Below are 17,602 nucleotides of genomic sequence, written 5' to 3'. Positions count from 1 at the left end.
AGCACAGAGCCTGACTAAGAGCTCGAACTCACGAACCATAAGATCATGACCTGAGCTTAAGTAGGATGCTTAACTGACTAAGCCACCCAGGTGCCCTGGAATGAGGTAGGATTTTTAAAAACAAAAACAAAAGCATAATCAAAGCATCACCCTACGGACACTTGGGTGGCTCAGTCTGTTAAGCTTCAGACTCTTGGTCAGATTAGGTCATGATCTCTGGTTGCTGGGATTGAGCCCCTCCTTCAGGCTCTACAGTGACAGCACGGAGCTTGCTTGGGATTCTCCTCTCCCTCTCTCTCTCCACTCCTCCCACACTGATACTCTCTCACTCGTCTCAAAATAAATAACTTAAAAAAAAAAGACTACCACAACGTCTTCAAACGTCCTGTGGTGTAGTATTCACTATTATTACTACCACTGGGGGCAAAATACAGCATAAAATGTATCCACAACTTGTGAGGAGCACCAGGTGATGTATGGAAGTGTTCAATCATTATATTGCACTCAGTAATTTACACTGAGTGTTAACTGGTACTTAAATTTTAAAAAAATGACTATATCTCAAAGAGGCTTCTTCTAATACTTTTGATACAATTTCCTAGAAGGAGAATTATCTACACATGTTCGGGATAAAATCAGAAAGAACACATGAAATATGAACAGCTTGGATACATGCATATATTTAATAATGAAACATGTCGTCAACAACAAAAAAATTAGAAAAATTCAAGAGAGCCTAGTGCTGTGGAAGAGAACGGCACATCAAGGCAAAAGATACAAAAACTGACCCAGAAGGCTGCTTGATGAGTGAAGCAAAGACAAATTAGCTTAGTATTATATGCCCTGGACAAGAAAAATGTCGGGAGAAGTACCCACTTATTTGACTGCCTGGAAGCAGACAGCTTTACTGTAGGCTGCACAGAATGGAGGCAAAGGGAGAGAGAGACAAGGGGGAAGGGCAATATGGAATCCAGGGTCAGCGGACTGGAAGAGACTGAGATAGTTACAAAGAGATACTCTAACACCTTCTGTTCCTCTGCAGTCTACAATAAACCTGTTCCAAGTCTTTAATAAAGTATGTCAGGCAAGCCCAATGGTCACATAATGAATAGCACTAGGTATTGTGAAGAAATAGTGGAGGGTGTGGTTTACAAAAGTAAAGGGCTAACATGGTTCCTGCTCCCAAGGAGCTTACAACCTATATAGGAGACAGATTCCACACACAAAACAACTACGAAACAAATTTACAAAGTAACATGAATATAAATAAATATACATATGAATAAACAACATATGAAAGCTCACAGGGGTACTGGGTCAATAATTATTTAGAAGTCCCTAGGTCAAAGAAGGCTTTCTGCAGGAAAAATTTTTGGACTGAGTATAATGTTAGCAGAGAGCAGGGCATGTGCAAAGGCATACTAGTGGAAGTATACATGTCATGTCCAGTAAGCAGATTAGCTTGATTAGAGAAGAAAGTCTAAATAGGTCTCATTAAGAAATGTGATGAAACAGTAAGGGTTTAATTTGGTGAAAGACTCTGCAGTGTGAGGTCTGGTCCCTAAAACAAAACAGGGAAAGAGGTTTTCTTTAGGTAATGATAACAAGTAGCCACAGGTCCAGGAGCAACTCCACCGCTCTCTCAAAAGTTTCACAGTTACTCTGAGACAGAGAAACTAGCCATGGGATGGTGAAGAAGTATTTAGCATCCTTGAGCAGTTCAAACAGAAGAAAGTCCCTTCTGCAAGAACTCTTAGAGTGGCAAGTACAAACAGTCAATAAAATTCCTAGATCGAGGATCCACCTTCCAAAGGTCAGCCAGCCAGAAGTCAGGAAAATCACGTGCTCAAGCAGAACGTCCTCAACCCTTGTTACTAATTCTTGGTGGGGAGCAAAACTGTATATGCTTATAAAATAATTTATTTTTCAGCTACCATACATCAACTCTGATCCTAACATTTTAGAAATTAAAATAGGATGAGAAGAGCCCTAATCTATAGGGAATGCTCACGTCCCTGAAGAAGGACAGGTCAGTAAGGGCCCAAATTCTTCCCTGGTCTTTAAGTGGAAAGGCAAAACATCACACCTTGAAAAGAGGCTTTTCTCAGCCAGAGTAAGTAAGACCTCTTTCTTTAAGCCTATTGATCTGAAGCTGTTCCAGGATGGAAAAAAGAGTCCTGGCCTGATATTCAGCAGCAGCCAGAGTTGGACCCTATTTCACTAGAGCTCCGCTGGGAGGCGCTGGGCCCCACTGATGTTGAAATACACTGCTGAGGACCGATCTTGATGCCATTTGCCTGGAAAATAAAAGAGGCAAGAGTTCCCACCTCAGTGCTACAGTATATTGGAGAGAAAGGTGGGAGGGGGGCTGAGCTAAATGGGGGATGGGCATTAAGGAGGGCACTTGCTGGGATGAGCACTGGGTGTTCTATGTAAGTGATGAATCACTGAATTCTACTCTTGAAACCAATATTACACCATATGTTAACTAACTAGAATTTAAAAACTTGAAACAAAATAATAATAATAATAAAGTAATTAGAAGAAAGGAAAGGGACAAAAAGAGAAATCATTAATGACATTTTCTAGAAGCAGATATGGCTTTGGCTGGTAACCATATGCCCTAGGCAGACAGCTGTGGGACAATAACTGTCAACATGAAGAGGTGATGACCAACTCAGGTACAAGTGACCCTTGTGCCCATTTTTAAGGAGACTGTTCTACTTAGGTTTCACAGTCCTATGCAGAATCAGGAGGAGATTAGATAAGAGTAGGAGGCAGCAAAGAGTAGATGTTAGCATAGAATTCTTTTTTTTTTTTTGCCACAGAACTTGCTTTATTGAAATGGCCCTGTTGAGCAGTTAGGAATTACACCACCCTTGAACTCTAAGATGCCAAAAATGGGGTGTGAAGAAAACCTTCTGTACTGTATAAACCTTTCAGATTACTAATAATCTCTTTAAACATTATGGGCCTCAGACTGGAGAAAAAAACAAAATGACGACAGATTTTTGTGTCTCTACATAAAAAAAGATCAAGTATGAACTGGCATAACTTCAAATCGCATGATGTTAGAAAGAAAATGCTTACATTCTAAGGGGGTTTCATGTCCTCTTCAACACAAAGCAAAGTTAACTATCAGTCCCCGCCCACCTTGCTCACCTCATTGTGAACATCAAATAAACCCTGCTGGATTTTCCTATATATTTCTTTGGCTGTGTTAATGAAGGCCTAAAGGAAACACAAATCATATTGTTAGGGTCAAGTTTAGGTAGGAATATTAAGAAAAACAAATATAAGTATTATTCCTACTTAGATTTCTAAGGTGAATTAGGAACCATTAAACAGACTAGAGTAAAAATACAGAAGGTCCCCCAAAGTCTCCGTTTCAAAATGAAAAATGAAACTATATGGTATTTTGATACTGACCCAAGTTGTTCCCAGATTGGCACCTTCTCCAAATAAAACATGCTCTGTTCTCAATTAGTTACTAAAGAGAGTCAGCAGCAGACTTCAGAGTAACAGTAGAACCCATTAGACCCTCCAACTAAAGTATTTACAAGTGATGTGGTGTCTAATCCACACTTAACAATTAACGTTACCCAAGGCAAAAGTAAAACTGTAGGAATCAAGGCACAAAAAATGCAACAATTCCCTTAAGGGGAGATATATGATCACTGTGACAAGACATCCTTCCCTTACCTATGTCTTTTATAAAAGAGAACTCGGAATCAAAGGAAAAAGATACAGTGTCCTCTCTGAAAAGTCTTCCCTGTTTTTCCCCAAGTAGTACCTCTTCAACATTGCAGGCTGTTTTGGCTGAAGTTTCCATGAAGATAAGTCCATGCTCCCGGGCAAAGGCCTCTCCTTCTTCTCTCTTCACATCCCTACGGGACTCTAAGTCACTACAACAAGAGATTAATTGAGGAGAAAACTCAACAAATATCAAGAGAAAGAATCCCTTATTCTAAAAGAATCCCAAGGCTCTTTCAAGGCTCTTTCAACCACCAGTTAATACATAAAGGATGTAGATGGTATTGGACATTCTCTTGTACAGGGTTACTGATTTCTATAGCCTCCTAGAAAATGGTTCTTCAAATTCAGCTGCTGCAAGGTTGAGGCTTAACACTGTACTCCTTTACAGAAAAAAGGGTTTATAAAGGGATAGGCAAGGCCCATGGTTCCTCAAGGCTTCCTATGCCCCAAGCTTCTTTTTGGAATGAGATCCAATGACAGCCAACGAAAGAAGATGAAAAGGGATTTCCAGTTGTTAGAAAGTAAAGTCACAGATGTCCATCCCATAGCAGTATCTTCCTTTTCCTAGAATCAACCCACAAGAATAAAGAGTGCCAGGAGTAAGAACACAGCTGCCTTAATCCTCACTGGTCTCATTGTTAACATATGTAATAGAAGCTTGCCACCACCGAAATAGAAGATTCAGAGAAAAATGCTATGTATAAAATTACGTGATATGAGGGGGAAAGGGCGGGGCCACAGACTGAGAAAGGGAATCAAGTGGCATGGAAAGACTTTATGACAAGACAGGACAAAAAGCTGCACACAAAGGTAAGGATGGATCATGTGATTGTCATTTTTCTAACTAGAAGTCTGCATGTCAGAGGTTTCCAGTTTTCCAACTATGAACAGAAATCCACTGAAGAACAACAAATCTACCAAATGCGTATGTATCATTCACCAGCTGTGTGAAGACCAGGGAAGAACTATCCATCTAAATGTCCACCTCTAGCCCAGACACTCCTCTAAGCTCCAGATCTGGTGTCAATTTGGCAGTTCTTCGTTTCCAGTCTGATGTGTAAAAGGCACCTCAAACATACATTAAATAGAACTTGATCTTTTCCCTCTTTTCTCCCAAACTGCTTCCGCCCCAGGCTACCACATCTCCATATAGAGCACAACCTAAAACCAAGATGTTACTACTTTTTTTTAATGTTTATTTGTTTAGAGATAGGACACATGCTCACAAGAGCAGGGGAGGGGCAGAGAGAGAGGGAGAAAGAATCCCAAGAAGGCTCTCCACTGTCAGCAAGGAGCTCAAATGCAGGGCTCAATCCCACCAACCATGAGATCATGACTTGAGCTAAAATTGAGAGTCAGAGGCTTAGTTGACTGAGCCACCCACGCACCCCACAAGACATTATTTTAACAGCTTTTCCTTCTTCACTCCAAGCACCCAACCCTTCCGAAAGTGAGGTACTTCCGAACTGCGCCTTAACGCCATCCTGGTTTCACCATCTGAGTCCACGCCACCATTCTCATTTGGACTACTGAAACCGACCTCCAACTTCAACCCCCCAGTGAGCTTTTAAAAATCTAAGCAAGCTGCATCTCTGCTTACAACTCTCAAAACAAACAAAAACCTTCCTACTATGTTTAGAATAAAATCCACACTTCTTCCTAAGGCCTGAAAGTGCTACAAGACCTGGCTCCTGCCTACCTTCCCAACCCCGTCTTGCACCATTCCCCCCGAATCAGCCCAACCAAACTGATTTTTTTTTTTGTTTATTTTAGAGAGAGAGAGAGACAGAATGTGAGCAGGGAGGGGCAGAGAGAAAAGGAAACACAGAATCCGAAGCAGGCTCCAGGCTCCAAGCTGTCAGCACAGAGCCTGATGTAGGGCTCAAAACCACAAACTGTGAGATCCTAACCTAAGCCATTTCTTTCAATACCATAACCTTGCTAAGGTTTTTCCCAGTTCAGGGCTTTCTGTTTGTTGCCCCTGCTACCTTTTTCTTTTCTTAAACTTTGCCCACTAAACTCCTACCTACCCTTCAGATTCCAGCCTAACTATCACCCTTAATTAAAAATACGTATCCAGTTTCTCTCTTCCATAGCACCCTTTTCTTCCTTCACTGCATTTCTCACAATTTGTAATTAGATACAAATCCTTTTATATTTAATATCTATGTCTCCACTACACTATAAGCTCTGTAGGGACAATGGCATGATTCTTTGTCACCTTATACACTTAGGGTCTGGCAAATAGACATCTTAAACATAGTTCTAATAAATGAGTACAATTAGTCTGTGGCCACAGTTCTCAACTGGTGCACTCCAGGCATTACTATGAACTCATAAGGGTGCATCGGATACTTTAAATTTTCAAGAGTGGGACACATGGACTGGTAAGCATCTGACTCTGGCTGAGGTCCTGATCTCAAGGTTTGGTTTGGTTTTGTTTTTTATCTCTAGATTTTTGAGTATGAGACCCATATCAGGCTTGCTGTGGTCAGTGCAGAGGCTGCATCAGATCCTCTCTCCCCCTCTCTCTGCCCCTCCTCCACTCACACTCTCCCTCATTCTCTCTTAAACATCTTAAAAATAAATTAATTAATTTTTAAGAGAAACACAGTTAATACTCGCCATCAGAACACATGAATTACAAGCCTAAGACAGTTCACAATGTCACTGTCAAATCACAATAAATCGCTTTCAACATATGCCTATGTTTGTATAACCTGAGTTTTTGGCAGCTGCTGTAATAAAAACTACAAAATCAACTTGGATCAAAAAATGAGAGTGGCAGTGACCAATCTTTATTCCAACTTTGAGAAGCTGTGTAGTCCTGACAGGCACACCCAGGTCACTAGTAAGTAATTATGAACATTTAAGGATGAAATTAAAATTTTTTCTTCGATGTTTTCCATTTTTCAAAGATATCATGTCATTATGACACAAATACTTATGTTGTTTAGACCTAATTGTTTAATAACAAAATCGTTAGGCATTTCTTTTGGTCAATGGGTGTCACAAAAAACTTAATGAGAATAAAAAGTGTTGCTGAGGTTGTGGAGAATTTGGAACCCTAGGGTGTGGCTGGCAGGAATGTAAAATCGTGCAGCAGCTAGGAAATACAGTATGGCAGTGCCTCAAAAAAGTAAACCTATCATTATGGGAAGATCCAGCAATTCCACTTCTGGAATTCAAAGAAATGAAAGCAGGGACCTAAACAGGTCTAAACTGATGCTGACAGCAGCATTATTCACAACAGCCAAGACAGAAGCAACCCATGTCTATCAACAGATGAATAACAAAATGGGGCAAATAACACACAAAGGAACACCATTCATCCTTAAGAAGGAGGGGTGCCTGGGTGGCTCAGTGGGTTAAGCGTCCAACCTCGGCTCAGGTCATGATCTGAGTTCGTGAGTTCGCCCCACGTTGGGCTCTGCACTGACAGTTGCAGACAGCTGCTTGGAGCTTCTCTCTCCCTCTCTCTCTGCCCCTTCCCAACTGTCTCAAGATAAATAAACAAAATTAATTAAAAAAAAAAAAAAGGAAGGAAATTCTGACACATGCTACATTATGAATGAACCTTGAGGTCATCACAGTAAATGAAACATGCCAGTCACAAAAGGACAAATATTATGATTTCACTGAAATGAGGTGCCTAGAGCAGTCACATGCATAGAGACAGAAAGGAGAATGGTGACTGCCAGGGCCTGGTGACATGGAGAATGCAGTTAGCATTTAGCACGTACATAGTTTCAGATGGGAAGATGAAAAGGTTCCAGAATCAAATGGTAGTGATGCAAAACAATGTGAACATGCTTAATGCCACAAAACTGTATACTTAAAGATGGTTAAAATAGTAACTTCTACATCATGTATATTTTACCACAATAAACTTTTTTTTTTTTTTACTAAGACTACCACAAACCAAAAATGTTTAGGGACCAAGTGATTCAATATCCATAGGGCACTTAGATGACTTCTGCTCATTATTTCTTCAAATAAAAGTTTACCTCTTATTCCCAATCAGCATGATAACCATGTTGGAGCTGGAGTGTTGCCGGGCATCCTCTAGCCAAGAGGTCAGGTGGTTGAAGGTTTCACGCCTACAACAGAAAAGTTTAGAAAATAGGTCAGAGGCTCATTTCAAAATGCCAAAGTAATTACAAATGCCTGGCAAAAGGGGAAAATACATGTGTAAAGGAAAATATTAGAGAAGCCATTCCTCATTAGCATTCTTACCAGAATCAGTAGATAGAAAAGAAAAAGATTGCGAGAACATGGGGGAAGTCTCCCTCCTGCCCACTTGACCTGACTCACCTTGTGATGTCATACACGAGCAGTGCTCCCGCTGCTCCTCGGTAGTAGGAACGGGTGATGGAACGGAAGGATTCCTGCCCAGCCTTTCCCACCAACACGGCAACAAGAAAAAATCCCAACAAAATCAGGTGATTTCCAGAGAAATGAGTTGATCACATACCACTCTAACACAAAGGACTAACTTTTACAAAAGAGGTTTTCTTAAGAGAGATAGAAAGGAAATGCGACTGCCCAGGGAGATGTCCAGGTGGGAAACAAACATTTTTCAATGAAAACGCAGTAGATATTGGAGGCCGGTCAATTGTTCCTGTCCATCAAACTGATGAATGTTTAGCTTCCCTCGCTCCCAGTCACTAACTGCCAGTAACACTGCACGGTTGGTATGACCATCGAAGACATTCCCATACATTTTCCAATATCCCCTAGGACAGAACAACTGGAAATAGGACTAGAAATTCAAGAGCATTTTCAGCCCCAACATGGTGTTGAACATATCACACTAACTTACCTGTTTACATTCTTCTATCTGTAAAAAAGAAACTTGTCTTAGAATGCCAACACCCTAATGGAAGTTTCATTCCAGTGAGTCAATGTAGAAAAGCAGTCAGATATGAAGTACTTATATTGTACATATCCTAATTAGCATTTAGTGTTCCACTACTAAATGCAGGGCTACCAAGACGTCCCCTGCTGGGATCTTCTCATGGCAAATAAGAATCAAGAACAGGGAAAGAAACCCAGGGTCCAGGACAGAGTTCGCCTTAAAAAAACCAACAGTCACACTCTACTCTCATTTCCAATGAGGGCTAAGACATTTCTAACTGAGTTCTTTATTACTGCCCCCATATACTGGGTCCTTTTGCTTTCTTGGTGGAATAGTTATATTTTTTCCCCTCAGAGAAAGCAAAAGCATCTCTTAAATATCCTGGTATTTAATCTGTCCTATTAGAAAAGTCTTCACATTCTTGGGCTGGCTCAGTCAGTGGAGCATCCGACTCTTGATCTTGGGGTTGTGAGTTCATGCCCCATGCCGGGTATAGAGATTACTCAAGTAAATCTTTAACAAAGAAAAGTTTTCACATTTTTGGAATCATTTATCCTCATATCCCTATATAAAGGTTAGGAAGAAAGACTACTATTCATATTTTAAAGATGGAAAAACTAAAATGTGAGGATGAGGAAAAAAATGGCTTTCTCATAATACACTAACAAAAACAGGGAATGCTAATGATAACACAAATAGGGAATTAAGGCTCATAGGGATAACTGGCCAAAAGTTCTAGAATCTAATACTGAATCCATAATTAAACTTAGGGTCTTAGTGCATCCTAGCATAAAGCTTTGCTCTCCTAGCCATTACATCATATAATCTAAATATATGGGTTTGAAGATAGAAGAGAGTTCCAGTACATTAATTCTAAGGTTACTCTTCCCTCAATAAGAGACTCTGTTTATGCCAGAATCGTACAAATGTTTTAGTGAGTTGTGCACCTTTTAGAACATCCAAATAAAAAATAATTCTAAAGAACTTTTTGGTAATATTAACAATACTTTTAAGATTTAAAACATACTTTCTCCCTGCAAGAGCTCATTTAACGTTTTACTTAATCCCTAATAGTTTTAGGTCTTAAATCGTCTGATTCTCATTTTGCTTTTACCTTACTTTTTCTCCTCTTCTATTGTTGAAAGGCCCCTTCGTCCCTGTGGCCTTCTAGGAACTAAAAGGGAAAGCTGAGGCAGGCCTATGTGATGATCGAAACACATGGCAGCATTTAACTTTAGCAGCTAAAAATACTTCCAGGGGCTCATCAGGAAATGCTGTTTCAAACCAAATCCCTTTACTTCTTCATCTGAGTCCAGTTCATAAACCTTTGTTGAGCTAATAAGCTAGAAAGAGTGGATAAATTGGGGCTGGTCTGCGTTGGTTTGAGTATCTTTGTCCAACCCCATTAAAAAGATCTGAAGCAGCAAAGAATTAAGAGGAGCAAAGAACAGCAAAGAATTGTTTCTAGCAGCACAGCACTATAAATGCATTTTTCTCCCTTATAACTTTCTTATTACATTTTCTTTTCTCCAGCTTACTTTATATTAAAAGGAAACACTATATAATACATATAACAAAGTATGTGCTAATCAACTATTTATGTTATGGGTAAGCCTTACGGTCAACAGTGTTTTTAGTACTTAAGTTTTTTTGGGAAAGCTTTACACAGATTTTCAACTATGTGGGGGTTAATACCCCTAACCCCCATATTGTTTAAGGGCCAACTGTAGTTTGAAGTATCAATTCCTCAAAGTCAGATAGGCCCATTTCCTAAAAATCAAAATATATTCTAAAGTAAAATACAAATGAATTTGGGATTGATGAGTATTTTATACTAACTACAGTACAATGCCTCTTCAGTTAGCATGAGTTATTTAGGCAACTGTATGTTCAGAATGAAAAAAGATAAAAAGTAATATGGTTCTCTAGGTGTATCTGGCGGGCTCATTTGGTGGAACAGGCAACTCTTGATCTCAAGATCATGAGTTCAAGCCCCAAGTTGAGCGTAAAGCCTACCAAAAAAAAAAAAAAAAAAAAGTCATATGGCTTTCTAAATCCTTATCAATTACCAGAACAGTGACAACAAAAAACCCTGGATAACTTGATTTCTTTAAAAATACTCTTCATGGTAAGCCCTGAAATTTTTCATGTAGGATGACTTTGGGAGGAAGTGAGAGAATGAGGCTGACAAAGTGGGAAGCCAAGGTGGGTAAGCAAAGAGCAGATCAGGGCTGACAGGGAGAAGTGATCAGACTTACCCAGAGAGTAGCAGACAATACACCACATTATAGCAAAAATCTCTTAAAACTTTCAAAATGAAAACCCCAGTATGCTGAAACCTGGTACCTTTTTATGATTCAACAAAGATTAGTTCAATCTCAAAACAATTATTAAAAGGGAACAGAAAAGAAATAGTCCAGTTGTATCATCAGGCCATATGGTCCTTGAGGAACCTGTCAACAGAGCAGTGGCTCCCAACTTTCTTATTTTATGATCCAATTAGTCTCCTGCGATACCAGGTAGGCGAACAACAACAACAACAACAACAACGCAAAAAGCAAAAAACAAAACAAAACAAAAAACCCAAAAGCCAGCAAGTCAACACTTTGACACTCTCATAACAGTGACCATACTGCCAACTAGCAGCTATTGGGTCTCCTAGCATGAAAACATCCATTTTTTGAAATGGTGAGGTTTAAGTTAAAAAGACTACCAGTCTTGACATCTATGTTTTATTCTTTGTCATCTCCTCCAAGTTTGTCCTGTGGCCTCTTTAAGAGGTCAAATCTTTGTGGGAAATATAAAAACCAGGAGATAATAAAAGAAGAGTGGCAATATACCCACTTGGGTTAAGAGTGACAACAAACCCCAGGGTCCGAACAAAAGAAACAAGGAAACGAGTGACAGCTGTTTAAGAAATATATGAACTTAATCTTAGTAAAAAACATAGAATAATATCTCTTAGGCTTAATTGGGAGGAAAAGACGAGAGACAAAACTAGCCAAAAAAACAAGTTTGGAAGATTTAGAGTTATGTGGATAGTGCTTCCACTAAGAGACATGTAAAGTTATTCATGTTCCTATAATTAGGGCAAGCCATTAAGAGGAGATGAAAAGTCTGTTCAGAAAGGCAAAAGGTTACTAAAATACTTGCAAATACAACCAAATAATGTACAGGAGAACATCATCCTAGTTTAAAGCACCTAATAAATCAATGTACCCAAAAGTGGTAACCCCAGGGACTGTCAGAAAACCCCAGGATTCTGCATAAAGGGCTTAGAGCAGCAAGTTAACTTACAGTTGACCCTGGAACAACGCAGGAGTTAGGAAGGCTGACCCCCATGCAGCTAAAATTCCTCCTACAACTTTGACTCCTCCAAACCTTAACAGCTAATAACCAAACTACTGCTGATCAGAAAGAAGCCTTACCCAATACATAAGGTGTGGATCAACATATACTTTGTATGTCATATGTATTATTTTTTTCTTAATGTTTATTCATTTTTGAGAGGAAGAGAGACAGAGTGTGAGCAATGGATGGGCAGAGAGAGAGGGAGACACAGATCCAAAGCAGGCTCCAGGCTCCGCGCTGTCAGAGCCCAATGCAGGGCTCAAACCCACAAACCATGAGATCATGACCTGAGCTGAAGTCACTTAACCAACTGAGCCACCCAGGCATCCCTGTATGTTATGTGTATTATATACTGTATTCTTAGAATAAAAAGTAACCTAGAGAAAAAAGGTTTTTTTTAATTTATTTTGAGAGAGAGCATGCACACATGCACATACATATAAACGGGGCGGGGGGTGGAGAGCAGAGAGAAAAAGAGAGAATCCCAAGCAGACTCCGTGCTATCAGTGCAGAGCCCAATGCAGGACTCAATCCTACAAGCACAAGATCACGAACTGAGCCAAAATCAAGAGTTGGACACTTAAGTGACTCAGCCACATAGGCACCCTGAGAAAAAAGTTGTTACTAAGAAGACAAAGTAAGGGGCGCCTGGGTGGCTCAGTCGGTTGAGTGTCCAACTTCAGCTCAGATCATCATCTCGCGGTTCATGGGTTCGGGCCCCACATCGGGCTCTGTGCTGACAGCTCAGAGCCTGTAGCCTGTCTTCAGATTCTGTGTCTCCCTCTCTCTCTGACCCTCCCCTGCTTATGCTGTCTCTCTCTCTCTCTCAAAATTAAATTTAAAGAAAAATTTAAAAAAAATAAATAACACAAAGTACATTTCCAGTACTATAGTACATTTATTAAAAAAATTCACAAGTGGACCTGTGCAATTCAAATACATGTCATTTAAGGATCAATTGCACTTTTTTTTTAATCATTCTGACCATTTTATTTATTTTTTTTTAAATTTTTTTTAATGTTTTATTTATTTTTGATACAGAGAGAGACAGAGCATGAGAGGGGGAGGCGCAGAGAGAGAAGGAGTCACAGAACCAGAAGCAGGCTCCAGGCTCTGAGCTAGCGGTCAGCACAGAGCCTGACACGGGGCTCGAAACCACGAACGTGAGATCTGACCTGAGCCGAAGTCGGAGGCTTAACCGACTGAGCCACCCAGGCGCCCCTATTTATTTTTTTAAGGTTTATTAATTTATGAGGGATAGAGACAGCATGAGTGGGGGAGGGGCAGAGATAGAGGGAGACACAGAATCTGAAGACAGGCTCCAGGCTCTGAGTTGTCAGCACAGGGCCCGACGTGGGGTTCGAACCCACAGACCGTGAGATCATGACCTGAGTTGAAGTCAGACGCTTAACTGACTGAGCCACCCAGGCGCCTCTCAACTGCACTTTTAAGACAGATGGCTGCATGTGTTGGGAGGAGGAGGAGAGGAAGGGAAAGGAAGGAAAAACCACCTGTGTACTTGCTATAGCGATAAGGGCTTCAGGTCTCAGTTTTGTGAAAAAACAATCCAATAATAAGTAAACAAAACCAGGAAGAGACTTTAGCTGAATATTAAGAACTCTGTGCTTGTTTCTTTTAAGACTGGGGCATGATATTCCCTATGGAAAAGAAAGATACAAACCAAACGTAATAATATAACCATATAAGCAATTTATCTGGATAGAGCAAAATTATACTAAGTTAAGCTAAATTTTGGCAGTATTACATTAGTTAAATTTTAAAATATGCATAACCTTTGACCCAGAATTTCCAATTCTGGACAGGCATTCCACAGCAATTCTCAAATATCTGTATAAAGATGTAGTGAACAAGATCATTCAATGAAATTTTGCAAAGGCACAAGCAGGAAACCTCAATGTCAATCAATGGGAGGATAGGTAAATAAATTATGGTCCAGATGTTCTATGAGTCTATACAACAGTTAAAAGCAATGAGGTAGATCTATCTGTATCACCATGGAAGTATCCAAAACATAGAGATTATTAAATAAAAAGCCTAATTCACAGGGCACATGGGTGGTTCAGTTGGTTAAGTGTCCTATTCTTGATTTTGGCTCAGATCGTGATCTTAAGGCAGTGACACTGAGCGTGGGCACCAGGTTGAGCTCCAAGATGGGTGTGGAGCCTACTTAAGATTCTCTCTCCCCCCTTCCCCCTTTGCCCCTGCCCCCACTCTCCAAAAAACAAAAACAAAACAAAAAAACCTAACTCCCACAGCTAGGTCTACTTTCCCATGATTCTATGCATGTACAACAAAAACAAAATGACCACCATAGATTTTGTGTATGTTTATGTACCTGAACACATAGAACAAGTCTGAAAAGACAAGCACTGAAGCATTCATACTGGTTTATTCTGGTTAGGCAGACACCAGGATTGGAAGAAGAGGTTTGTGTGTAAAGGGGACTTTCACATTTTCCTCTACACACTTGTATTGCCTGTTTTTCATCTTATGAGGACAAATACATTACTTGGGCAATTTAAAATAAAAACACAAAGACACGGCATCCAGAATTTATAACTGTAACAGATGAAAGTGAAAACTCTTTCCCTTCTCTCAACTCCACCATCAGCCCCTCTCCTAGCCCTCTGTCCATGCATCAGCCTTTACTGTTCTGTTTGGATCTTAGTCAGGGACCAAGTTCTCTCTCACCGTATCCCAGATTTGCAGTTTGATTTGTTTTCCATCAATGTTGACCATACGGGCCCCAAACTCCACACCTGTCAGTGAAGAGCAAAAGAAAGAATGTGACTTTCATGAACATCACCCACATTGAGAGGTTCGTGGTCTTCCCCTGATGTGATGACTCATCCTGTCTGCCCTCAGTACCACTAAACCCATTACTGCTATTTGCTACAGAAATTTTGTGTTCCTGGAGTTTTCATTTTCCTTCCAGAATTAAAAACCGTGTCCCAGCTGATAACGACCTCAGGAATGTAACCAAAAAGCAGATATGGAGAAACAACTAATTAAGAAGTCAAGTAGAAAGAACAAATAATTTTTAGTAATGTCAACACTTAAATTTGATTAGGTAATGTTTAGTTTTGTAGCGTTTTAAAAAAAATCTTCTAAAATTAAAAGAATATGTATTTCCTAACATTTTCTCACTCTCTATAGTCCAGTATTTCCGCAATTCTATAATTTTTTGCTTGAGAAAAGAGCCTACCTAAGAAATAGCTTCTCAAGAGTGATACATTTCAGACCTCCAATAATTCCCCAAGTTAACCAGAAAATAGCCTTCCTTATAGGAATATGGAAATTGATAGTGTGGATAAAGGTTTTGGCTTACCGGGCATTCATCTTTTTTTTGTTGTTGTTGTTGTTTTAATGTAGACTTATCACTAACCTCAGAAGACTGAATTCGGAAAGAAATGGAGCCTATGTATGACACTAGCAAAAACCTGATTCATGTCATTCCTCCATTTTAAAATGCTATTACGTTTAGCTGTTTCAAAATGTGGTCTCTAATTTACTCTCTAGCTTTATTTTGCCAGTGTCCACTTTAAACTTCATGCTGCAGCCATATTAAATTACTTTGTTTTCCAAAGATAACCTGATCTCTGTCATTCCTGAGCATTTGCAAATATAATTCTCTCTTGCTCTGACCACTTTTCCATCTTCACAACCCCTTTGCCTGGCTAACTCCCATTCAATCAATTTTCAACCATTCCAGATAAAAGTGGCAACTTCTCCTCCCCACTGACCATAGGAATTTACTGAGCAGTATCTGTTCCCAGCCCCACCTCCTACACTGGAAGACTATAAACTACTTAAGGACAGGCACAATGTTTGCCTGGTCAATCTCAGTATCATTAGCACCTATTAGAGTGTGGCTGTTCACTTCATATTAACTTACAAAGATATTTTCCTGTTGATGTTATCCTCTAACCTTTTCAGACCCAATCAGTTATTTGATTCTGCACAAGGCATTTGGGAGCAGAAGTAGCTTCAGATTTCTTCAAGGTGGGATTTGGAAAGTAGCCCTAGGTAAGAATGGCAGTTAGGGATTTTACCCAGAAATTGTATTTGCATGGCAAAAAGGTTAGTTTCAAATATATTCCTCATATGAGGTAGGGTTATGAAGCTTATGGGGAAAGGGTTGTTAAGGGTCCAGTGGGCCCTGCCTTAACACAAATGTGCAGCGGATGTTCATGCTATCCATGACCACTAGCGTGATTTTGGAACTCTACCACACTCTTTTAAAAAGTTTATTAGTTTCACCTACCTTTTAACTCTAAGTCTGGGATGGTTCCTTAAATTTACTTCTTCCTCTCCAACACACAAAAATCTGTATGTTGGTAATCACCTTTAAAAACATACGTGAGGTAGCACTAATTTAGCGCAAAACAAGGTCAGTATTTTAATAAGTAGCTGCGTTTCCGTGGAATTTTCCATAAACATATTTAGGGGGAACAAATCCTACAGCAATGACTCCAGACCTCATGCCCTTCTCTGAAGTTACCTTTCAATTATTTACTCCCCATTACATTACTCTCCATTTATCAGCACTGGGTTAGTCACTCTTAATTTAACATAACTCTGGACTAGCAATAAAAAGAAGTAACTTCTTTACTTTGAACACCGAAGAACTGCTAACCTTACACTTTAGCTACTCAGGTTGCGTTCTCCCTGGGACAGGTAGATGGACTTACCTATTGTGAGGTCGTGGACAGGCTGGAACCGCTTGTCCGTAAACTGCAGGAGGAGACATGACTTCCCCACACCTAGAAGAGGAAGACGCACGTTCTAAGAGTCACGCGGCTCAAGAACAATCTCAAGTCAAGCAGACTGGGGCTGGGGAAGGGGAGCCCCGAGCCCCGCCCCCGGCCGCCCCGCCCCGCCCCCGCCCGCTTTTCACTTAATCGCCCAGCCCACTAAATGAGCCCCGCCCCATGTCCCGATTTGTGAGCTTCAGATCCCCGCCCCAGCCGTGAGGGCAGTCGCCCGCAGCTTACCTGTGTCCCCGATGATGATGTACTTGAAGAGATAAGCATAAGTCATGGTCCTGTTTCCTCTGGATTCCGGGTCCGCCCGACTTCTACAGCCACTTACCTCCGGCCTCTCTAGCCGCTCAACCTACCGATCTCTGGCCCCTCTAGCCCAGATCACGTCTCTATTGCTCTCCTCTGAAATCCTCTCACGGTCGGTGCGACTGTAATACCCAGACAGCACCTCCAGGGACTCCTCTAACACTGCTACTTGCCATTATCCCACCAAGCTCCAGGGGGCGGTAGCTATCCTTTCCGTCCGCTCGGCCTGCCCAGCGCGACTCACAACAGCCCCACGGCACTCCTCCCAATCAGTGGAGAGCGACGCATGTCCTTGCGGAAGTGACGGCAGGTTGAGTCCGGTGGGGCGGTGGGAGCGATGAGAGGACTGAGACGGTGGTAGCCGTTGTGTGAAGATGGAGGTAGGAACCTGAGCATTAAGAAGGCTGGAAGAGAGAGCGCGGCCGACGGGTTTGAAGCAGACGCGGGAAGCTGGGCGGAGAGGCGGCTGATGGGAGGGAAGAAGAGAGCGGGGTTTGGGGAGTGTTGTCAGAATGTCGGGGATGGAATTCGTCGCTCCTAGCTAACT

General features: G+C 40.9%; 1 protein-coding gene across 1 annotated transcript; it reads right to left on the bottom strand.

Annotated features, from left to right (window-relative positions):
- Positions 1-654: 654 nt before the first annotated feature.
- On the bottom strand, positions 655-17,247 carry RAB2B (RAB2B, member RAS oncogene family). The gene is made up of 8 exons (XM_029951737.1): positions 16,981-17,247; positions 16,678-16,749; positions 14,678-14,745; positions 8,071-8,153; positions 7,764-7,856; positions 3,794-3,905; positions 3,163-3,231; positions 655-2,297 (listed from the first exon to the last, which is right to left on the bottom strand). The coding sequence occupies exons 1-8, from the start codon at positions 17,024-17,026 to the stop codon at positions 2,190-2,192; spliced, it is 651 nt and encodes a 216-aa protein (XP_029807597.1). The 5' UTR covers positions 17,027-17,247; the 3' UTR covers positions 655-2,189.
- Positions 17,248-17,602: the final 355 nt, after the last annotated feature.

Source organism: Suricata suricatta, chromosome 9, assembly GCF_006229205.1.
Source record: "Suricata suricatta isolate VVHF042 chromosome 9, meerkat_22Aug2017_6uvM2_HiC, whole genome shotgun sequence".
Lineage (NCBI taxonomy): Eukaryota > Metazoa > Chordata > Mammalia > Carnivora > Herpestidae > Suricata > Suricata suricatta.
Note: the sequence above shows the minus strand (reverse complement) of the source record. Positions and strands in the feature narration are given on the sequence as shown.